Source organism: Ptychodera flava, assembly GCF_041260155.1.
Source record: "Ptychodera flava strain L36383 chromosome 23 unlocalized genomic scaffold, AS_Pfla_20210202 Scaffold_23__1_contigs__length_28996876_pilon, whole genome shotgun sequence".
In the NCBI taxonomy this organism is placed as follows: domain Eukaryota; kingdom Metazoa; phylum Hemichordata; class Enteropneusta; family Ptychoderidae; genus Ptychodera; species Ptychodera flava.
Genome location: NW_027248277.1, coordinates 19,544,750 through 19,570,801, shown reverse-complemented (window position 1 = coordinate 19,570,801; position 26,052 = coordinate 19,544,750). Strand labels below are relative to the sequence as shown.

Here is a 26,052-nt window from a genome sequence, read left to right as displayed (position 1 = left end):
AGTTCCATACAAAGTTTGACTTGTATTACTAAGCTGGAAACCTGTTTCTACGGGCATGTATTAAAGTCTCGCGAGATCTCGCAATCAGCGGAAAATCGTCTATTGCAAGTGTCGACTGTACTAAACACGCCAAACAGAAGTCGTCCAAGAGGTAGTCCATAATATAAAAATCTACAGCCTCGAATAGTCTGAACATTTTGCAGCCACGATGCCTTTTTGGAGAAACACTCACTCGAAAGTTATCCGCAGGTGTGAAAATAACAGTGTCCGTGAAAACGATGAAAAACATTCTCGCGATCATCAATCTCCAAGTATCTAATTGTCCGTCCCTTATCATGACTCTATCAAATTCAAAAGTGCATTATTGTCATGACCGACACAAGTACGGCAGAAAGTATTACAACAATGCTTTTCTGACATGTAAGTACGTACTGTTTGTTATCAGAATAGTTTCTAGATGCAAAATATATTTCTTCCATTATGTAAATTATTAAAAAAATGCGTGTGAAATTGCACAATCAAACAAATGGAATAAAAGCCATGTATAAATAATATCATATGCTGATAAATCTTAACTCCTCTACTTCATGTCTATGACTTCATATCGATTCAAGAATCTTTCTTTTTATCCTACATGTATATTTTTAAATACAGTTCGTAACCAAATCAGCATTTGACATCTCGTTTTGCGTTTTACCAAATCCACTATTTTTGTTTTAATTTGGTCCGCATCTTTCCGATAATACACTAAATCATTCGACAAAACGCTTTGTTATGTTTTACCTCATGCTCTTTTCTTTCACACAACCATGCCAGGAAACGTTTGAAAGTACGCTTGTTATTGAACATTCAACAAGGTAGCAGAGCAGTCTCTATTTTTTAGCTGGACCGACTGAAACTTTCTTATTTCTGTCGAAACAAACTGTCATTATAGTAACATCTGTAAATAACGATCTCGGCAATTTACTGGAATTTTGAAATTTTGATGAAATGTAGTAACTTGTTCTCTCCCCAATAATTGAATAATTTGATATATTACATCATTTCTATCATTATCGTATTTGTCTCAGATTAAATACGAAACTACTATGGACAATCCGTTTAAAGGTTGGACGAGTTTGACTTAAAAGTGGGTAAATGATACATACAAATATGGAATTTCCAACTTTATTACTTTTCCTCGGCAATACAGAGATCGTAATGTTGAAGGGGTTAGTGCAGAGTTTGAATTCAGAAATATTGTAACATATCATTTCAAGTATTGAGTTTTCTTTTAGTTTGAAATTTGCCTTCTCTACTCATGTGGATTATGGGCATGGTTTTCAGCAAGATGCGGACCAACTAAAGCTCTTGTAGCCTTGGGCTAAACAATGAACACTTCTGTATGAAGTTGATGCATAAATCCTACTACGAGGCGGAAGAACAAAATAGCAAATTGCACGTACAGGCTAAAATTAAGTTTGTTGCTGTTTTTATAAGATTCTGGCAAAGGTACATGACATATATGATTTACCCAACATAATTTACTACTCATATCGGTGTTCGTGTCATTTACGCCATGCCAGATATTCAGTAAAAGGCTGTCCAATTGGGTCACGCTAATTGTGCAGAAAATGCAAGACGGTATTTCTGAAAACAAAAATGATGAGAAAAGTATTTTTAGTATCAACTTGATTGAAATAAAGTGTGATCTCTTGAGAATAGGATGATTGACAACATTATGGGTTGAACACAACCATTTTTATTACATTTTTACTACAAATTTGAGTGAAGGAAAGTATTTACTGCAAAATATGGCAAGAACGTTACACAGAATGCAGTAGAAGAAAGTTTTTTTTTTCGTTACAGAATAACCTCTTGTCCTTCACGTTATTCTGTCGTAAATTGATTGCATATACTCCATCTTTTCCAGCACTGAAAATGTTGCCATTCGACTTATTATGTTTACAAAATATACCTTTCACTACATAAATTAAGTTTTCTTTTTGTCCTTCAATGTCCCCTACTTTCCATTAAAGCCCCCGCTCAATTATCAGATTTATCTAATCTAAATATTATATATTTGATGAAATGTTCAATAGAAAACAAAAGAATGACAAACTGTTAACTGGCTGTTGACACAATACCTAAAGCGAGAACCTTGTATTGAGAAGGGCACCTTTAAAGGATACGTAGAGGGACTTCGTTGTCCTTTATCACAATACGATTCAATATGGCCACCAGGTCTGGGTATAGAGTTGACCTTTAAGAACCTATCAGATCAGAGAGCTGTCTGAAGGCTTTGACCTCTGCCTCTCAACTTAAACTTAACATACTTAATTTAATATCAAAGCTTCACTTCACCCTAATTAAGAGTTCAAGACGCCCTCTCACATATATTCATTGTGTTACTCAATGCCATTGTGAAATCTTATTTTTTGCTTGATAATTACTTGAAAATTTCAAGGAATTTGGTTAAAAAATACCCAAATTAGTGTCAATGGTTGAAATTGGAAAGCTCTGAATGAATCTGGGAATACCTCTGACTTCAGACCAACAGTTCTGGCCTCTGACATCTGCCGCTCTTCAAAGTTAACTCTACTTTGTGCCTACTGCTTATAGGAATCTAGACAATGGTTCACAGTATTATACATCACTTACAAACCAATATCACCTCCTGTTCCTTGTGTCTTATCAGCATTGTGCCATTTGTTCTATTGGACACTTGGTGTCGACCTCATAACCAGATTCAAATGATAATAACACTGATATGACAAAGGAACTTGTGGTATTGAAGAATAACCTTAGTATATGTACCATAACAATTTGATCAATAGTTTGCTGGAGGAAAATGATATACACTAAAGAATATGCATATTTTATGCTAATTTTCAAAACATATACAATATTCAGCTTCCTATAACATTTACATTCAGTTGCTAGTAGGTAAAATGATGAAAATGTTGACTGGTTGACAAAGAATGTGACCTATTTGACAAACTACCATACATTTCATTGACAGAGGAGCCCACACAAGTTACTTGCATACCATAACACACCTACTACTTGATAACATATGAGCACACGCAATTAGAAATAGTTATACGCACACAAATTAGTTAAGTTTGAACAAGTATATTTTTATTGGACTAAAAAGATACATCTAGTTTTCACCAGACAAACATTCATTTTTTCAATTTTGCTAATAATGTGGTATAATCCCAGTAGACTCAAATCTGATCATTGTCCCTGTGTGAATTTAAACCCAGCAATGTAATCAATATGTACATAAGTATCAAGTAATGGAAATTACAATATATATGATATAAAATAATTATTTTATAGATGCCTTCTACTTTCTTATACTTTTCTCATAAGACTTCTTTAGTGACAATGAGAACATTTCTTAGAGATTACAATGATGTAAAATACAAATAACTTCAGTTTGAAGGAACAGTCACAAAATAAAGTCAATACATGACAAGATTAAACACTCAGTCAAACATTTTACAGTCTGTATCAAAAGAAATCAAGTTCAATAATTCAAGCATACCATTTCCACTATGCATGGATGAACAAATACTGTTACATAAAGTTTTGAGCTAATGAAATCATTTGTAACAAAATGTTAGTTGGCAGGTGTCTTTCATACAGATAAGGAAAGCAACTTTCCCTCACATAGTGGCAATGTCCATTTGTCATAATCAAGCAAGTCGGAAGAGGAAAAATCCATTTTGTCTAGAAGTCACAAAAGAAATCACATATTCGCATTCTGCAAAGACATATACTGGGAATAACTTAAAGACAACAACTAACCAGGTGGTTTTGCCAAACTATTCACAAATTTCTAAATGATTGATCATGTTAGGTACTTCCTCTTAATGGTAAGCCAGCAAATTAAATTCTGTTCTGATATTAAAATAATGACATGACACTATGTTCAACATAATATAAAGATGCCAGTGTCTGTGGTAATAAGTATGTATATTTGGCACTCTGGAGAGGCAAAAGTCAAGCAAACATTTGTTACCCATGTTGCCAAATAAACTGTCGATCAATTGTTTCCAATAGCAACAAAGTTATCGTAAATACATTATACTGGGTACTGTGTGCAATAGGTACATTGTATATTTACAAATATAGCCACACTACAGAAAAAATACCGCATAAAAGAAATAGTCAGACTTAATATCCCAAGAGATAGAAATGTTCCAAGCTCAAAGTATTGACCTTCAATCTCTAAAGATTTCATACAATACCAGTTACTGACTCTCTCTAAGCATTTTTTGTCCTCTATAATAGTTATCTTGATGTCATCAAACCTTTCACATATTGTCACTTATGCAAATGCCTTGCAATATTTAAACCCTGTGAATCGACATCTAATTTACCATCATCAAAAAGAGACAAAGATTTGGTATTATTGCATTGTCTGGATGTGTACAAGTTAAATTATACTTGCACATGTAGTTGAATAAATTATGTAGACAAACTACAAGCCATTATGGAAACAGAAAAATCACATAATTTATATCTGTATTGCACAGGAAAAACAATGTACGTGTAGATAAAGAATGAATGCAAAAAAATATCATCAAATCTGAACCTGAATCGACCGTAGGTTTCACATATCAACTAGAAGTAAATAATATAACATGCTAGTGAATAATAATACACTATAAAATGAATACTCCATTTTAAACCTCTATCATGTGACCAGATTAACAATGTCACAAAATCTTTAACTGTCTACTAAAATTTAACAATTCTGTAAACATATATATTGAAAGACTAGAGGCAACTGAATGGATGATTTTAGATTTATTGTCAAACCTATGTGCCAAATGGAAATATACATTGGTTACAATGGAAACTACAAAAGTGTTCAGTGGCATGGCTATTGTCAATATATGACATATATTGGAAATATATATTATGTTGATAAAAACACAATGTGACAAAGTAACTTTAACGTTTCATCAAATTTGACGCTGTATTTGTGGATATATCACTCTAATTAGGAAAGTTCATTACATATGCAATTACAAATTAATTAAAATGACACTGATAAATGTCTTTTTCACTGTTAAAGCAATGTGAGCTTAACATTTGTACAAAGTTTCATGAAATTTGATGCAGTATTTCTTGACATATCAGCCTAATTACAAAACTTCAATAATTGACATGATACTGCTACATGACGTGAAACAAATTGACGAGCATATGTATGAAATAGGTCAATGTTCTTGTACCAACTTTGAATGATACTGGTGGAAATATGTCTGAGTTATGGCTCTGTACATGAGAAAATCGTAACAAAATCGCCGCTACGCAGTGATATTTAATCTTACTCTTTAAAAAATCAACATGTATACCGGTATGTATGACATAAGTCAATGTCCATGTACCAACGTTGAATAAAATCAGTTGAGACTTGCCAGAGTTATGGCTCTCGACTTGAAAAAAACACAAAACAAAATTGCCACCATGTGCACGTGGCCATATTGGACCATATCGTGAAACAAATCGGCGTACGGTACATGTGTATAACATAAGTCAATTTCCTTGTACCAACTTCGAATAAATTTGCTTAATGTCTGAGTTATAGTTCCGGACATGAAAAATAGTAAAAAAATGGCCACATGGCAGCCATATTGGATCGTATCACAAAACAAATAATGTGCATATGTATGACATAGGTCAATGTCCTTGTACTAAGTTTGAATAAAATCGGTGAATAAAATCGGTTGAGACGTGCCTGAGTTTTGGCTAAGGACATGAAAAAATTGTAACAAAATGGCTGCCATGCAGCCATATTGGATCATATCATGAAACAAATTGACGTACATATGTATGACATAGGTTAATGTCCTTGTACCAACTTTGAATAAAATCGGTTGAAATATGCCTGAGTTATTGCTCCGTACATGAAAAAAATTGACATGCATATGTATGACATTAGTCAATCTCCTTGTACCAACTTTGAATAAAATCGGTTGAGATATATGCTTGAGTTATGGCTCTGTACATGGAAAAGTCGTAATAAAATGGCCGCACGGCAGCCATGTTGGATTGTATCACAAAACAAATTGACGTGCATGTCTATGACACTGTACCAACTTTGAACAAAATAGGTTGAAACATGTCTGAGTTATGGCTCTGTACATGAAAAAATTGTAATAAAATGGATGCCTGGCGGCCATATTGGATTGTATCACAAAACAAATCGACGCGCATATGTATGACATAGGTCAATATCCTTGTACCAACTTTGAATAAAACCGGTCGAGATGTATGCCTGAGTTATGGCTCTGTATATTAAAGATCTTAACAAAATGGCCGCACGGAAGCCATATTGGATTGTATCACAAAACAATTAACGTGCATATCTATGACATTGGTCAATGTCCTTGTACCAACTTTGAATAAAATCGGTTGAAACATGTCTGAGTTATGGCTCTGTACATGAAAAAATCGTAATAAAATGGCCGCCTGCTGCCATATTGGATCGTATCACAAAACGTATCAATGTGCATACGTATGGCATATGAAGTAATCCTGGTACCAAGTTTGAATGAAATCGCTCCAGGCATCTCTGAGATATCTGCGTGAACTGACGGACGGACACATGGACGCACGCATGGACATGACAAACCTTTAAGTCCCCCCAGACGGTGTCCATGGGGACTAAAATATTCAGGTATCAAAACTGAGACTGGAATTTACCCTGCTCAAAATCTAAATCATTGAATGTTGGTGTTACTTATTTTGGAAGATTGGCAAATCACATCAGTAGTTTTAATACTGAGAGAAGAATTACCCTATCATCCACATGATGTATAAATACTGTTCTAAAGAGCATTTTCTCATCTCTCTTCCCTACCATACACAAGCTGGTACACTGTACCTTACCAATACAATCTACAGCATTCCTACAGATACACTACTAGTATATCTACATAGTATATACAAACACAAAAAGCATTCAAAATACAGTTAATAGATGCACTCAGACTCCAAAATAGCTTTGACACATGTGATGTTACTTTATAGTATGTAGCCATCAATCTTAGAAGACGTAATAAAAAAATCCAATCACTAATTAAACTTATTTGTATGTGTATATGCTCTGGATTTTTACTTTCCTGCAAGTTCTAAAATCTGACTTTGTAATGAGCAGTTCATTGAAAACTGTATTCTTTTCCACCCTAATTTGCAGTATTTTCAGTATAATCTGTAGCTAACAGTCTGGTTTCAATTCTGATGGTGACAGAAAGTTATCGTATGTGGTGAATGGTTCTTATGCTTTAAAACTAATAACTCCGTGTACATGAATTGGTAGAAGTGGACTTTCATTGGCCTACACTTAGACTGACTAAAGTGTCTCCCTTTAACAACACTAGTATCAGTTTTTTGCTAAAATTGTCAGACTGGACACTGCAGTTTTCGCTGTATTCTGCAACTCAACTGCCATAATGATTTGCTTTTGACCTTTTAACATGGCAAAAGAATACTCAAAGGTAAACCGACATTAGCCAACATGACTGTTTTGGCTACATCAAATTGTTGGACATCCTCTCTTATGCAATCTATTAATTCACTACCAATTATAGCAGTAGCCTTTTTTTCTTTATCTTGTTGTAAACAAGTTCATAACCATGAATGATAACAGTGGGTTTGGGCTAAAACATGGTGGTGAAAGGGTTACTAAAATGTGCTTTATTTCAAACTTGCCATAAAAATTGTAAGTCCCGATACTGACAAAAGAGCAGACTGTGTCAGTCTCAAAAGAAGATGAGCAAAATTAAGTTTGAAAGGAGTAAGAAAGGCAATTTGAAAGCAGAAAGACCAGACTTAGTCATTGTGTTACTATGTCTGACTGTCTGGCTTTCAGAATTATGTCCCTAGAGCAACTGACGAGTGAAGAGATTTAAACCTACTATCAAAGTATATCCAGGAAAACTGTTTGCCTGTTCAATGCCAAGAATTCTGTTCTATTGAAAATGATTTAGACCAACAATAGCAAGAGAGGTCTGGCTGACACGATATAAAGATGGTATGTACTATTCACATGGTAAGTTTCTATCTGTAAAGATATCTTTATTTCTAATATTTTTATTTCTGTCAAATTTTTATTTGTCTTATCAAACTTGTAAACTTGACTTGATACCATTTTTCTAACTTGAAATGACAAAAAATCAAAAAGTAATATAATTGGGCATAAGATGTTTCTAGATATTTGTGTCTGAATAACTTTTGGCCAATTTTAGCAGGCCAACTTTTCCAATAACAACACAAATACAGTCATGTTCCTCCACACAGATCCATGTTACTTTGATGAATAACATTTCCAACAATTGTTTATTCACTTCTCCCTAATTATGTTATCCTTCCTTCTGAGAAACCCATAACAAAACCAGATATGAACTGAAAATGCTCACGTGTTTCATACAGTTATGTGTAAATTTGAACCTTTGCCACATGTTTGCAACTTCATTGAAAGTATTATGATCAACATAATGAACAATAATCACCCCTGATTAATTCTCAAAGGTCATGAAGTATACAAATATGTAATTAGCTGAAATAAAATATTAAAGTTCTTTGACTGCTGTCATTTATATAGCAAGTGTAATTACCGTTGGCCAAGTCCTTCAAGCCATATATGCCGAGCTGTGAAAGCTCATTAGATATGCAAATTGTAAATTAGCTGACATGAAAATGTGAAATGACTTTCGATATTGTTTTAACCAGGTATAATCATCAATGTTGTCATGTTTTGCCAACTTTGATCAAGTAAATCCCAGTATATATCCCTAATAAGCAAAGTTCATTAAATATGTAAATTAGGAATTGACTTAAGTAAAAATGCTTAATGATTGTCAATAATGTTGTATCATGGTATCTGCAATATATGTAGCAAGTTTTGTCAACTTTGGTCAAGTCAATTCAGATATATATCTCTAATTAGGAAAGTTCATTAAACATGCAATTAGGAATTTGCTGAAGAGAAAATGATTAATGACTTTCAATAATATTGTATTACAGTGTCTGAAATGTACATAGCAAGTTACATCAATTTTGATCAAGTCAATTCAGATGAATATCCCTAAGTATGAAAATTCATTTAATATGCAAATTAGGAATTGGCTGAAGTAAAAATAGCGTCAATGACACTGTAGCTCCCATCCTGGACTATTTAGTGTTTGTTCTCTGGTCAGATATTTGAACATATGTGAAAGGGATAAAGTGCATGAAGTGAAAATACTTAAATGAAATGTACTGGAGACAGTGAAATATGTTTAATGTAATTATTCAGAATATAAAATGGAAAAAATACAGAATTAGATATATCGAATACTGTGATACAACCATTAACTCAACAAGTCATTTACAATGACATAGTCCCCACTTGTAATAGGAGTACTAGTCTTGATGGGGCAGGAAAATGTGGTCATTAAGAAGTATCATTGGAGTGTATATGTTGAGATCTATGGGCACATAGGTCTATGTCGTTGTTCCCAATTTGAAACACATGAGGCATGTCTAAGTTACGGTTCTAAATCGGGAAAAAAGATCAGACCTCTAGCAGTATTGGCCAGCCAAGAAATACATATGCGCATTATAAATGAGGTACAAGATGTGACATCTTAAGGTCTAATATCCTATCAAAATTGGAGGGTATAGAACTTGTGGTTACTGAAATATGCATATATATGTATAATCAAGGTCAAAGGTCATCAAGGTCACATGACATTTTCAAAAAAAAAATTATATTCCTAATTAATCCCTATATGCCAAAAAATCAGATCTCTAGCTCTATTCGCTTGCCCAGAATTAGATGTGTACATAATTAATGAGGTAAAGCGTGTGTTGTCATAAGGTCTCCCATCCTACTAAATACAAAGGACATAGCACTTGTGGTTACTTATTTATTGACATAAACATATATTTTAGGTAAAAGGTCATAGAGGTCACATGACATTGGTCAAAAAATTTCTCTCCTATAGTTATCCCTATATACCAAAAATCAGACATCCAGCTCTATTGGCTCGCTCAGAATGAGATATGCGCATAATTATTGAGGTACAGTATGTGGCGTCATAACGTGTCCCATCATACCAAACATGAAGGGTGTAGCACTTGTGGTTACCGAGTTATGGAAAAATATGTATATTGGAGGTCAAAGGTCACCGAGGTCACGTGACATGTTGTCAAAAAAATTGTATTGCTAAGTTATCCCTATATACCAAAAATCAGACCTCTAGCTCTATTGGCTCGCTCAAAATTTGATATGTGCATAATTAATGAGGTACAATATGTGGCGTCATAAGGTGTTTCATCATACCATACATGAAGGCTGTAGCACTTGTGGTTACTGAGTTATGGACAAATATGTATATTGAGGTCAAAGGTCACCGAGGTCACGTGACATTTTGTCAAAAAAATTGTATTGCTAAGTTATCCCTATATACCAAAAATCAGACCTCTAGCTCTATTGGCTCGCTCAGAATGAGATATGTGCATAATTAATGAGGTACAATATGTGGCTTCATAAGCTGTCCCATCATACCATACATGAAGGCTGTAGCACTTGTGGTTACTGAGTTATGGACAAATATGTATATTTGAGGTCAAAGGTCACCGAGGTCACGTGACATTTTGTCAAAAAATTTGTATTGCTAAGTTATCCCTATATACTGATTTTCACTTTGTTTAGTGTGATTAGATATTATTTTAGCTGAAAAAAGGGTCCAGGGAAAGTAAGGAAAATCCAGTATTCCACAGTGTAACATTGGCTGAAAATATAAAATTTCTTTCAGTCTCTAGAATCCGAAACCGAATCCGAAACCGAATCCGAAACCGAGTCTAATTTCAGCATCGTCTAGCCAGAGTGTAACGTGGGGATAGCGCCCTCAAACCACAGATACCGGCTTCCCATAGACTACCATGTATCAGAAAAATTAAAACTGTGATAACTTCATTAATATGCAAGCCACGCCACAAAACCTTTTCAGTTCTAGCCATTTGAATTCTGAAGATGTCTACCAATTTGACTGAAATACGTTCAGCCGTTTTTGAGAAATGGACCAACAGACAGACAGACAGACACACACACAGACAGACAGACGGACAGACAGACAGACAGACAGACAGACAGACACCGCTATGACATATGCTCACGTGTGCGAACACGTGAGCAAAAAATTGGGAATAATGATTTCTCAAATGATGTAATGTACATAATTTGCTCAAAATTTTCAATTTTCTTCACCACTTGATTTAAACTCTTAATGATGCTGTGACAGCTCATCAGCAGACCAATGTCTACTCCAAATACACAAGTAGGAAGTGGTGAGTGAAATATATATTCTGTAAGTCTTTAGGGGTGGACCATTAGATATCCTGGGAGGGGTGTCTGGAAGATTGATGAGGTAGCATTATTTTTTTACCTGATCCCTTGTACATTACTTCTTTCCCACTCTCTCATTTTCAACTCACAATATCTCCTATTTAGCTTCGAAAATGTTCACCAGCATATTCACATTCTTTATTGTGTTCACATAGCTTCTGATGGAGTTAAATGCAAGCTTTAATTATGCTGCATAACTTTATGATAACATAAAAGTTATTTCTCATTACATAGGCACGATAGAACACCGTGGACAGTTTAGTCTATACATCAAGCTGCACATCACTTTCAAGGTCCAGACCTTCCTTTGACTTTGCAGAACTGTGAGAAATACCCATGCCACTGGTTGCACTGGATGAATCAATATCAAGCTCCTTGGATGACACCTCTTTCCCACCAATGGAATCTGCAGAGGCTGGAAAACTGGAAAGACCTAACGCTGAATCTGAGTGGCCAGCTAATGTCTTAGAAGAATGTTTTTGCCCAGTCGCTGGACTATCTGTCACAGCAGAAATGCGAGAAACACCCTTGCCACTTGTAGCACTAGTTGAATCAATATCATGCTTTATGAATGGCATCTCTTTCCAATCAGTGGAACCTGTAGAAGCTGGGAAAGTCGATCTACCTAATCCCGAATCAGACTGGCTGGCTTCAGTCTTAGAAGAATGTTTTGGCCCAATGGATGACTCATCTATCATAGATGTATCAGATATACTGGTAGGTTTCTTACCCAAATATTGGGGAAATTTACCAATTTCACTCTGACCAAAATCAACACAAAGATCCACATCAACAGTTGCTATTGTAGAAATCAAGAAGTGTGCACCAGTGTCTGTGATGCAGTTGTTCTGGAGGTCAAGATATTGTAATTGCAGAACTTTGTCATAATCATGCTCATGATCCCGGTTGACAGATTTATCCATGGAGTTGATCATTTTTCCTAATATTTCTGCAAACGAATCTCCAATCTTGTTGTGACTGAGATCAAAATGTTCCAGTCTCATTGATTTTATAACCTGTCTGATGACTTCCACTGCACCAAAATCACCTATGTTATTATGACTCAGGCCTAGATACTCAAGCTGAGTAAGTTTTGCGATTCCCATACTCAATCTCTTGGCACCATCATCTCCGATATTGTTATGGCTGAGAGAGACATACATTAACTGAGGGAACCATTCTATTACCGTACACAAACTTTCTACACCTTCATTTCCGATGCAATTGCTACTGAGATCAAGATCTTCTAGTTTACAAACATTCACAATCCCCTCACTGACAATCTGTGCATCAAAACGTTGGATGTTATTATGACTCAGATCCAAATTTCTCAAGTTATTTAACTTCCTAATTACCCTAACCACGTTTGTTGCTCCAAAATTCTGTATTTTGTTATTACTAAGATCTAAGTAACTAAGATTGGTCAGTTTAATAACTCCTCTGCCTATACTGCATGCACCATCATCTCCAATGTTGTTATGTCTGAGATACAGATACTTCAGCTGAGGGAACCATTCCATTACCTTACTCAAACTTTCAGCACCTTCATTTCCAATGCTATTATTACTGAGATCAAGATCTTCTAGGGCATAAACATTCTCAATTCCCTCATCGACAATCAGTACATCAAAAGCTTGGATGTTATTATGACTAAGATCCAAGTTTCTCAAGTTATTTAACTTTCTAATTCCTCTGACGACCTTCATTGCTCCAAATTCCTGTATATTGTTATTACTGAGATCCAAGCTGCTCAGATTGGTCAGTTTAGGAATTCCTGTGGCTACGCTTCTCGCAGTTTCATCCCCTATGTTGTTATGTGTCAGAGATAGATGTGGCAGCTCGGGTAGCCACTCCATTGCTTTTCTAAAATCGTCAGCACCAACTTCTGTGATGTTTCCATGACTCAGGTCAACATACCTCACCATGTACAGAATACTTAGGCCTTTGCAAAAGTGTTCGAATTCTGTCTTATCCCAATTCTTGCTTATGCTGACTCCCACACCAGCTTTATCTAATTCCTTAATAAATGTCAAATTGTCAAGCGTGACTCTCTTTGCTTGCAGATCAACATCTAATGGATAATTATTCAGTTTGTGTTCAATGTAAGGTAAGACGTAAACCAATTCTGTCAAATTATAAGCAACGTTAATATTTTCATGTTTAATCACTGAAATAGTTCTATGCAAAACTATCATTCCTCTCAAACTAATATTTGTTTGGCTGAAATCTGCAGATCTGAAGTTTTTCAAATTTTCCAATTTAATTGCAATGTAATTCACACCAATATCGCCAATGTTATTTGAACTAAGATTTACATGTTCCAATACTGACAAATAATCAAACCCGTCAGCAAGTACAATGGCACTGTCTTCAGTTATACCGCACCCACTGAAATCTAATTCTTTAGGTGTGTAAATAACGCCAAACTTATCACGCCAATAATTTCAGGCAACGATTTTTGAATATTCAGTTGTGTCACATGTTCTGCTTTACTTTGTAACTTTTTGATGTTATCAATGGTTTTAATGTCTGATATATACGGTTTAAGGTAGCTTATCTGTTCTGACACTTCTTTACATTCAAAGAGTCTATCGAGGTTTTCCCCAACCCCATTATTCTCTAACAGGACATTGACCTTATCAGCTAAAGGTAATAATGCTACACTTCCTGTACAACCTAATTTGTTGTTTCTAACATCTAATTCTTCTAGTAATTGGAAAAATTTGGTAGCTTCCAATATTACTCTGACAGAAGAATTATTCAATTCATTCTGAGGCAATTCCATCCTGGTAACTGTTAATGGTGTTCTTTCTCTGATAACTGTCTGTAAAAACCTGGTGACGAAAGTTTTCTTGGACCCACTTAAATGAAACAATTTCAAATATGAACATGATGCTAATGCTCTGATCAGTATTTGTCCTGTTCTGTATGATTTATTGTATGAAATTTTTTTAGTTGCTTTGATAGCAATAGATTTTAAGGTAGGATGGCTACATTGTCTGACTGATTTTAAAGCGATGAAAAACTCATGAACTTTTATAAATCTAGCAACTATTATTAATTCCAACATGTCATTAATGTGGAATTCAACATCACAGTTGGGATTATCCATCTGATCTTTAAGGTGGTCTTCAAAGCTCTCTGATAAGCTTATCTTTTCAAATTGAGTTCCCAATACCAGTTTCTCAACAATTGATGTCTGTTCTAATATTGATGCTATGGACTTAAGACAATAGTGAGAAATGTTTTCAAAATCAATGGTTGACAAATCTAAACTCTGTGGCTTCATGAGATGCTGTACACGAATGCCAATGAACTTTCCAGGACACTTAGATTCTAAGAGACAACACCCAAGAAGAGATAACAGCTCTATATCCACAGTACATGCCTTACTGATAGTATATGTCAGAAGAATGAAGAAGAATGAAGCCTTCTCCGTCAGAATACCAGCAATAAAGTACAGAACAATTGGTGTTGATTGAGTACATATTGCAAAAATGTCTTTCCACAATGTGACATCTTGGTTCTGGCTCAAGTACATTGCCAAAGCATAAAAGTAGATGTGTTGGCACCAAATGTGCACTGAATGGGGAGGTCTTCTGAAGAAATGAGATATGTGGCTCAGCTGCTTATCATCTAACACATCAAGTAAACAACTACCCTTATAGAAATTGCTGGACTGAAAGCAGGAAGGAAGTGTCTGTGGATATTTGTGAAATGCGTGTTGTCCAATTTCATGTAACATTTCTTGCATGTCCTCCCAAACAATTTCCTTCCCATCTTCATGTTCCTCACAGTACAGTTGTACATGGTGTTTAATTGCATATTCAGTTGCCTCTGTCAAAGTTGATGGTAAATTGTACATATTTTCATACCAGTAGGATACAAATGAGGGAAAGAAAAACTCATCATCTCTCAACTCACTCAAAATTGGATGAAATCTTGACTGTTGTATCAAGTACTCAGCCTGGTTTTCATGTACATGATTCAGTACGTATCTCTCCCAGTCATTAAAAGCAACGGTTCTGACCCAGGTCTTCTTTGAGAAAGTGTACACTGCAGAAATGTCTGTAGATAAAGAAAACAGAGATGAAAATAACATGCAGACATATAAAATGATATGGAGTGATTAAATGAAAATTAAAGCGTAGACATGCATTTCATCAATTTAGTGGTGCAATATTTTTTCTGTGCATGGTCATAAGCATTATTGATTGTTTCCTTTGACAGTAATAATTCGTCCTTGTATTAAAAGTGTTGATTGCAATAGTGGTCCACAGCAAAGGTGACCATGTGTTTTTTATCTGTTTGCTCAATCATCAACATCTGTCTTCAGTTGCAGTTCACACATAGTACCTTACTGGCATATGCATGTATAATAGCCATGTCTGTATGCTTTTTGTTAGAAATACTAGTAATGCTAAAGCTTTTATACCGAGAAAGACATTATCAGTATGCTTGATTTCCTCATTGACAACATATTTTGTGAATCACGGTCCTTCCACAAAAGAGTCGGGAAACAAAATGTATTCATATTGTCCTGCGATTCCGTTACACTGTTTATTCGCATAGAGATTATAGCGACTTGGTCAACATAAGCATAAACGATGACACCATTTTACCTGACATGCAATTAGTCATTTAACAAAAAACATATGCCGATACTCTGACTTCACGGTACCCTTCAAAACATGCAAGTAACAGTCATTCAATCCCAATATTTTGTCTGTTAAAAGTCTAACTCATATTTTTGACATGTCCCTGTACCAAATCAAATATATTTTATACAAAGCATCCCTTTTGTAAAGTGTCTAGGAAAATAATTGGTAGAATTTGAGATTAGTTTTGACTGTAACTTGCGACATAAAACTTTGGGGTATGGGGTAAGTTTTGGTCTCATTTCATGAAAACTATAGAAGATATTGCATATTGCAATATATCATTTTAAAGAAAAGTAAATTAACTTTCTAATGATACCACATATGTCTCGTTATGTTCAAAATAAGCTCAGCAGAAGACTTACAAGAAGACAGGTTTGACAAAAACGAATGTGATTCAGTAATACTGTGATTTTGCGGGACCCTTCAAAATATGACTGTTACAGCTACGGAATCCCAATATTTTTTCTGTCAAAAGTTTATTTCAGGTTTCTAACATGTAGCTGTAGTAATAACACAAAGTTGATACACAGCATTGCCCTTTGTATTATGTCCAGGTAAATAATTGGTAGAATTTAGATTAGTTTTGACAGTAATTTGCAACATAAACTTCGGAGTATTGGGTAAATTAGGGCCCTATTTCATGAAAACTGTAGAAGATATTGCATATTACTATATACCATTTTCAAGAAGAATAAATCACCTTTCTAATGATACCTCATAAACCAGGTCATGTTAAACAGTAAGCTCAGTAGATGACGTACATGAAGACTGGTTCGACAAAATCCTGTGGATCACAAAATCGTGATTTTGCGGTACCTTCAAACATGACCGTGACAGCTATTCAGTCCCTATATGTTGTCTGTTAAAATCCTATTTCTTATTCTAGGGATCTGAAGGCCTTCTGAAAAATACAGGTTTGTTATCCTGTGGGGGGGGGGGGAAGTGCACGTAGACGCCCCCTCTAGCCCACGGCCTAATAGATTGTTAGTAATGCTTGCTGTATAAGTAAGACAACGAGGCATAGACAATTTGCCAAATACGTCTTATCAAAGTTATTTTATAAAAAAAACATTTAAAAAGTAAATTATAAAAATAGACAGTCCCCAACAATCTATTTACTTTAAGGAGAAAATGGCAATATGACTATGTGTGCGCGTTTTAAAGTCGTCTTTTTAAGGCTGTGCATTAGTTCATTGCATAACAATAAAATGCCCATTCACGATATACCAATGTAGAAAAACTTGAAATTTTAGTGAGTAGAGACAATAATGCACTGTAAATACCCAATTTTGACATTTATTTTCTTCTTCAGCACATTGCAATTATAAATAACATCCATAAATCTGTTTGATTTGCTTCATTGGGAGGAAACATAGTTATCGTATTTTTCTTCCGGTTAAAAATACTGAATTACCAGAAAAAATTGATTTAAAGTTATCCAATTCTATGACGTCATATTTTTTACTAAAACCTTATGCATTTTTGAAAGACCAGTATCTCAGCTTTCTAAAACTATAAGGTATATGGCATTTCAAGCCAGTTTACTTCATCAGGGAAAGAATGTTGTACCCCTACCCCTAGCTTTTGCACATCCCATACAGATACACGCAATTCAAAATTGACTCCAGAGAAGTAGTGTAGAGTTAAATATCTGATGTTAACACTTTTTTTCTGTGTTTAATATGTTGGAATAAATAATTTAAACACAAAAAGTTGTGAAAATTTTGCTTAATAAAAAGTAAATCACAATTGTTACATGGTATTTTGGGTAAAAAATTTCAAAATTGTCAAAAAATTCATTTTAAAGTCGTCCTATTCTATGTACACAAATCAATTTCGCTAAAGTTGGTATTCCTCAGAAAGAGCAGTATCTGCGCTTTCCAAAAATGTAAGGTTTGTGCTATTTCATGCTGGTTTACTCAATTTAGGGGAGGATATAGTACCCCCTACCCTACCTATTATTCGCCATTTTTTGCGGTACATACAAATCAAAAACCAGTGCAGACAGGTAGTGCATCCCAAATATCCAATGTTAACATCTTTTTTCTAGTTCAGCAGATCCTTAAGAACAAAAAAATACCCATGTAGTAGTTCATTGGGGGGGGGGGTGTGTGCACGGTGGGCCCCTCCAGCCCACGGACTAAATGAACTATAGGACAATGCGCATGTGTTACATAGGCTGTGTTTTGTATTTAAACTTGCTGCAGGTTGCGTTTGACTAGACTACACTTGCAGTCACTAACAATGTAATGATCACGACCATGATTTCATTTCTCTTGATGACGAGACATCGATTTCAACACCATTTCAGAGGAACCGAGTGAAGAGGTCTACAGTGTTCCGATTGTATAACGTAAGTTTAAAATGAAGTTCATATGCCCCGTCCGTGAAAAAGGAGTGCATAAGTGCATGGAGCCAGCGGTTTTCGAGGACATAGGACGAAACAAAAATGACCTTTCTTAAATGTAAATTTTCCTATTTGTAGCGGCATTGTTTTACAACTATCGGGAGACCTATGTGACACATCAAGCACATGGCCCGATAGAGCTCCATGACACACCAGAAAAATGACAATGGGGTTGAATGAAAACTCTGTTTTTCACGTAAAATTCCCGCCAAGCATGGATACGTTTATCACAAAAAAGCATCGTCAGTTTATTTTAAATGGTATTACAAACACAAAAATCAAGAAAATCTACGTTAAATACTATGTAGTACACAGGCACAGCGATCAAAAAAGATTTCAAGAATCAAACATTGCCTCCGCGAGGGTCGCAAAAACAAAATGGCGTTCCGACCGAATTTGGGTTATCGGCTTTTCTATCCTTCCCTTATACTTCGATTTGCAGTTATTGAATCGCTAAAATAAGTTGAAATTGCTTTCAATCAGATAAATAGGTCCCAATCGAACTTATTTGACCAATCATCAAAACAAAAACTGTGAATATTTTGACTCTTCACACAACAAACACCGATCGTCAGTGGGCGCCATTTTCTAAATTGTGAAGAGCAAAGCATTACACAATAAACTATCAGTTTGTGTCTCATTATAAACCTTTATTCAAAAACTAGGTTCCTCAGTTAAAGTTTTACGTATACTTTAATCACAAGAACATATATAAGAATGAACAGACCATCAGAATTTTGCAGTGTAGAGTGAACAAAAATTCATGTTCTCCTGACACATTATGAAAGACGCAATTCAATGAATATGACCTACACAAGATAGCGTAATCAAATGCCTATTTGGCGCTGAAAATCGATTAGGAAAAAAAGATCACCCACTTTCCTCATCAAGAACTATTGCTTATCGAGAATATACTGACGTTTCAAAATAGCTGTACACTTTACGGCCGATTCAGGCTAGTTTCTTCGTCAAAGACGACACCACTGTACCCACTCTTTGAGGGGACAGTACAGCTGGTGTGACGTCATCAACAGCGAACACCAGCGCAACGCGCATCCTACCAGCTAATCTCCTCATTCGCACTTTTTGATCAACAGCGTTTCCTGACCGTTTGTGGAGGGACCGTGGTGAATTGGAGAACACATTTCCCAACAGTGTATAGGAGTTCTAGGGACTAATGTTCTCAACATTCCTGGCTGCTGGGAGTGCGGGATCGAGAGTGTGGGATAAATCGATCCCCACTCTCAGAAAACGTCCCACACTCTGCAGTAAATATTACACAACCTCTGATTGGATGATAAGCAGTGTGTTTTTGTTCCACGCGCAAAATGTTATCAATGGCACGACGAGTAACACAAGGACTAGAACTACAAAGTAAGCAGGTCAAAGTACAGCGGCAGACGACAGAGTTGTCACGATTTTTGGTAATATTGTACGTGTCCAATATGAATTTAACGCATTTTGTGGTCATGTGAGAAAAAGAATCTCACACACCAAGGGACCTGGAATCAGATTTCTCACACTCGTTGGGGATATTTTGTCTCACACTCGCCTGCGGCTCGTGTGAGACATTATATCCCCAACTCATGTGAGAATCTGATCCCAGGTCCTTGGGGGTGTGAGATTCTATTATTCTCCCTTGCTTGCTGACTTATTTCTATACTCTTACGGGGCAAAATTTATCCCGAACTTAATCAAACAGAAAAGGTCTCTATAGCTAGAACTTTCAACCTTACATTTAGATACATAGACGATGTTATTTCAATGAATAACTTCAAATTCAGTGACTATCTCGCTATGATTTATCCTCCAGAATTGGAGATTAAAGAAACTACAGAAACGGCCTCTTCTGCTTCATATCTTGATATTTTCCTTGAATTTGACTCTAATGGTCACCTTTCTACTGGGCTATATGACAAGAGAGATGATTCAAATTTAGTATAATGAATTTCCCATACCTCATCAGTAATATTCCGCTCTCACCATCTTATGGGGTATACATTTCCCAGCTTATTCGATATGCAAGAGCATGCAGTTCATATGGTGATTTTGTAGAGAGACATAGCCATCTCTCTTACAAACTGTTAAGTCAAGGTTACACCAGAGAAAGACTTGTCTCTACATTCAAACACTTTTTTGGCAGGTATCGCAAGCTGGTAGATAAATACAGCATCTTTCTTCGACAAATGATCGTGATGGCATCAGTGACGTTGGACCTTTAGTTGGTGACCTCTACCTATTTGACTAACAGATTGATATATGGCGGATGCCACATGTGGGGCAGGATGCGCTTACTATTTTCGAAACACCTGACATCACTTCTTGGCCTTTTGCCCAGAGGTCCATATATCTTTATTTCTTAAATTTTACTTTGTTCTGGTGTACCAGTGCTTTACTGTCTGTTCTGTGCTGTTTTGTATATATGTTTATAACTAGTGTATTACGAATTTTGACATAGTGTTATGGATTACGGATGGGTATGATTGTGATTATTTTAGCCTAACCGTTACAAGTTGATGGCCAATTAACATAAACTGCTTTAGAAGTTTACACTGATATTGAAATAACACATTTACAGCTGAGAAGGCCTCTACATACCTCTATGATATTATTTTCACGTTTCTTTATCAACAAGTCATCGTTGATGACACAGTCCCCACTTGTTAATGGGTGCTTTGATTACAGGTCCTCAGAGAGGATAGAGTCCTCTTCATTAGGTCTGTGATAAAAATACTTTTGAATAAATTCGCTTGATACATGTCTGAGTTGTAGTTCAGGAGATGAAAAAATCGTAATAAAATGGCCACATGGCGGCCATAATGGATCGAATCACAAAACAAATCAATGTGCATATGTATGACATACTGTAGGACAATGTCCTTGTACCAAGTTTGAATAAAATTGGTTGAGATATGCCTGAGTTATGGCTCTGTACATGAAAAAATTGTAACAAAATGGCCGCATGGCGGCCATATTGGATCGTATCACAAAACAAATTGATGTGTATAGCTATGACATTGGTCAATGTCCTTGTACCAACTTTGAATAAAATCTGTAGAAACATGCCTGAGTTATGACTCTGTACATGAAAAAATCGTAATAAAATGGCCGCCTGGCGGCCATATTGGATCGTATCACAAAACAAATTGACGTGCATATGTATGACATAGGTCAATGTCCTTGTACCAATTTTGAATGAAATTGGTTGAGATATGCCTGAGTTATGGCTCTATACATGAAAAAATCGTAACAAAATGGCCGCACGGCGGCCATATTGGATCGTATCACAAAAAGAATCGACGTGCATATCTATGACATTGGTCAATGTCCTTGTACCAACTTTGAATAAAATCAGTTGAAACATGCCTGAATTATGGCTCTGTACATGAAAAAATCGTAATAAAATGGCCGCCTGGCAGCCATATTGGATCGTATCACAAAACAAATCGACGTGCATCTGTATTACATATGAAGTAATCCTTGTACCAAGTTTGAATGAAATCGCTTCAGGCATCTCTGAGATATCTGCGTGAACGGACGGACGGACGGACGCACGCACGGACGCACGCACGCACGCACGCACGGACATGACCAAACCTATAAGTCCCCCCGGACGGTGTCCGTGGGGACTAATAGGGAACAAACTTGCAGCAGATATGAAATATACACCATGGGTCACGTCATGTAAATTCGCCCTTTTCCAATCATAGGCTGTAAAGCCATCCATAGCTTTTACTGAAGTACTACTATATCTACAAATACATTCTAACAAATTGTTCTAATTTTTTGTAAAAAAATGTTCATAATACATGACCATGTTGGTGCAGACTTCATCATTAAAGTACAAATACCTTACAATAGTGATAATACTTACCATGAAGTATTTCCTTGACAAGCTCATACTCCTTCTCATCTATATTCAGTCTGATTCTGACAGAGCACCAAGCTTTCTCTGCTAGTGATCTCATCTCTGGTGTTATTAGAATACTACTGATGACTTCCTCTACATCAGCTGCCATGTACTGGTACTTCTGCCAGAAAAAGTCAATGTCTCCTTCTGAAAGAAAACTTAGCATGAACTGTAGGCAGCCCTTACCTAGTGCGTCTAACCTTGCTTTAAACTCTTTGAAGGCATTTTTTAGCTCATCCAGCACACGTGGGCTATTTCTAGCAAGGATTATTTCTACTTCACGATCATAAAGCTTTTCAAGTTTAGCTCGTAAGATTTCCATATTATCCTTCTTGAATTGTTGCTTGTCTCTCTCTTTTTGAAGTTCAAGTTGTTGTTTTTCACTCTTCGCCTCCATCTTCATTTGTTTCTCTGCAAGTTCAAGATCTGCTTCACAGAGGATTGCTGTGAGAAAATACAAAATGTAATGATTATGCATTCAGAAGCTCTGAAACTAATTCTGCATGAAAAAGAAATACAATTAAAGCACAACTAAGAAATAACGCAACCAGTTAAAATAGGGTCTGAGGAAACAAGAAGTTAAACTGTCCCATTTTTAATAGTCATGAGCTGATGTTGACTCTTTATCAACACTTCTTTTCAAAGGTATCATGTAATCTCAAGGGCATGTTGAGACACAAGGTAGCTCAGGCAAGGTGTATTGATATAGTTACTGTGAATAATTGAATTCATAGACAGGCAGAAATCCCACTGTCAACAATATTAATGGCAATATTACCAGCTAAACATGCTATCAGTGAGTCGATGAAGAATATGTCATAAAAGGGAAACTTAAAACATTGTCAAGACTTTGAAGGTTTCAAAACAAATATAAACAAAGTTGCCAACATGTTGTCTATGGGATATTACCAAGGCCTATTGTACACTGTCTAACTTTGAAATGGAACCTTTTAAAACCAATTTCAAATCAAGTTTTGACATTTATAAGAGTCAGTATGGTTGCTAACTGTGAAAGACGTTGTTATTATTGCATTTCTGGTATTACCTACCAAAGTATGTCTGACACAATTGCACATAATGGGCATGCAAGTTGTAAACAGGAATGAAATGGGCGAAAGAGGGTATTAGAAGATGTCAATTTAGCCCATTTGATTTCTCTAAGACTTGAAAGACATAGGATGTAACGATGCACTACTTCATGATTATGTGACCCTCTATGGCCCTTATACTACTGACTGCAACAGTCCTACTCTGAGGTGACATCTTCCAGTTTTTGTTTCTGTTTAGGTCCATAAAGAAGGTTTTCATCCTTTGAACATGCAATCTGTGGACTTTTTCTGATGACGATTACTGCTATGTTATTTCACAGAGATGCTAACTCTTGGACCTTGGAAAGTTGCTTTTACACCAGCCAATGCGTGTTCACACTTTTAATGTTGTTAATCCATACTCAGCAGCATCACATGACGTCTTTGTTCAGTTTTCTTTTTATTATGATATAACTAATTTATGCATAAATATTGCCAAATGGTCATATCTATATCCATGGCTTGTCTAATGAGTGTGATTCGAAACAGCAACACAAATTACTGTGTTATACACTAATGAAGACCTTACTTGGCATGAACGGTCGTTTCCTTTCTACCAGAGGTGTACTCTTGACTTGTCTTGTTGTTGCCTTGTTTGGATATATTGGTGGCTCAGAACTCACTGTATTTGAAAAAAAAATCAATTATATTCTATCAGCAATATTATTTCTAAAAATGAGCAAAATATTACTACAGTGTCATGATGTGACTACTCAGCTCATCACACTATTCAATATTCATGACTACGTATTTAACATACATGAGAGTCATTGACATCCTGTATCTGCAACTTATGATAATCACTTGAATAAACTTAGTGTTAAAAGTAACAATTCAAGACAGTGCCTCCATTCAACACAAACATAACACGGTGTCAAGAGTGCTGAAATTTGTACACATCGCCTAAACTTCACCAAAAAGTAGTGGATATAGACGACAGAGCAAAGCTGGAAATGCGGTAACCCAGGAAACCAGTGAAAAAGAAGATTCCAAAGTAAGTCTTCATCACTTGGACATCAGTGCCACTCTAGCAGCCACGTGTACACAGAACAAAGCCACCCGCAATAAGACAAAGAAACTGAAACATTGAAAACGTCACGTAAGTCTTTATCTAAATTCAGTTTAAACCTGAAAGAGGGCAAAAAGACTAAAAACACCGTCAGAATTTGATTTCTTCAGTGAAGATCAAGCTGAAAGATGGAAACCATGGACAGAAGATGTCGAACTTTATCTTGCTGTTGGTATGAAAGCAAATCAAAGGCTGACATAGGCAAAGCCCTCTTGTACATAGTGGGTCCAAAAGGTCGAGAAATGTTTAAAACATTCACCTTTGCAGAAGATGGGTCTGACAACAGCACAATACCAAACCACATCATAGATAAGTTTGATCAACAAGTTGCTTCAACAAATAATCTCATTATAATCTCATTTTGAATCACCATTGTGTTCATTTTGTACACAAGTAGAAGAAGATTATTATCATCTATTTTGGGATTGTGTACACACAGCTCAATTTTGGAACTCTGTAAAAAAGTGGATTTACGACGTTACACAGACAAAATTATTGTTGAACGCTATGAATTGTATCCTTAATGACATAGATCCTATGGCTAGCTCAATTGTTAACTTTGTTTTTCTTATTGGACGATTTTATATATCCAAATGTAGATACACAAATTCTGCTCCAAGCCTTGTTAATTTTAAACATTATGCAAGATCAGTGTACAATACAGAAAAATGTATAGCATTGTCAAATGACGCTCTGGAAAAACATATACAAAAGTGGGGGAATTACACATTTTGCCTCATAGTTTTGTTTTGTAATTGTTTGTTTTTGTTCTGTCTGCCTTTGTTTGCTTTGTTGCCTTTGTTTCTGTTTAAATGTGAAATAAAAAAAAATAAAAATTAAAAAAATAAAAAAAAAAAAAAAATAATCTCATTATAACTTGACACAAATTTAATAATTATGCGATTTCAAGGCAAACATGAATCAGTTCATGAATACATAACCGCACTGATGACTCTGGCAAGGTTTTGTGACTATGGTGAACTACGAGATCAGCTAATCAGAGACAGAATACCGGTAGTCTGTGGCATACGCTCTAAAGAGGTAAAAGAGAAGCTTTTTCAGAAACCTGCAGACTTAACCTTCGCTAAAGTGATCAAAATCTGTGAATCGGATGAACAGTCTATTAGAAAGTATGCAGAGGAAATAAGTAATGATAGTACTGTCCATGCTGTAGTGTCCTTAGGGATGTGTTGACAGGCAAAAACAAACAACTGGGGCTAGATCAATGCAAATTTAAAATTACAAAGAGAAATGAGGTAAATGCGGCACAAAACACGCCAGAAAACAATGTCGGTACTTGGAGAGAAGTGTCTCAAGTGTGACAAAATGAATAATCTTCAAAAATGCTGTTGGTCGAAGAAAACTGCCATGAACTGAAGCAGATGATACAGACTGTGACAGTGAATCCAGCACACAATTATCGGGGCAGTGAAGAAAACCTCAAAAAATAAAATACCGTCAAGGACACTATGTGCTCACATTCGTTTGAATTGGTCCATTCGAGAAATATTGAAACCAGGAAAAA

General features: G+C 35.8%; 1 protein-coding gene across 1 annotated transcript in view; it reads right to left on the bottom strand.

The window, feature by feature from the left end:
* Positions 1–11,655: 11,655 nt before the first annotated feature.
* Positions 11,656–26,052, bottom strand: part of LOC139123811 (uncharacterized) — a 133,457-nt gene continuing 119,060 nt past the window's right edge. The window contains exons 9-10 of the mRNA XM_070689963.1: positions 13,886–15,460; positions 11,656–13,517 (exon numbers count right to left, since the gene is read on the bottom strand). Of these exons, the coding sequence (XP_070546064.1) occupies positions 11,656–13,517; positions 13,886–15,460 (3,437 nt within the window). The remainder of the gene's footprint in view (positions 13,518–13,885; positions 15,461–26,052) is intronic.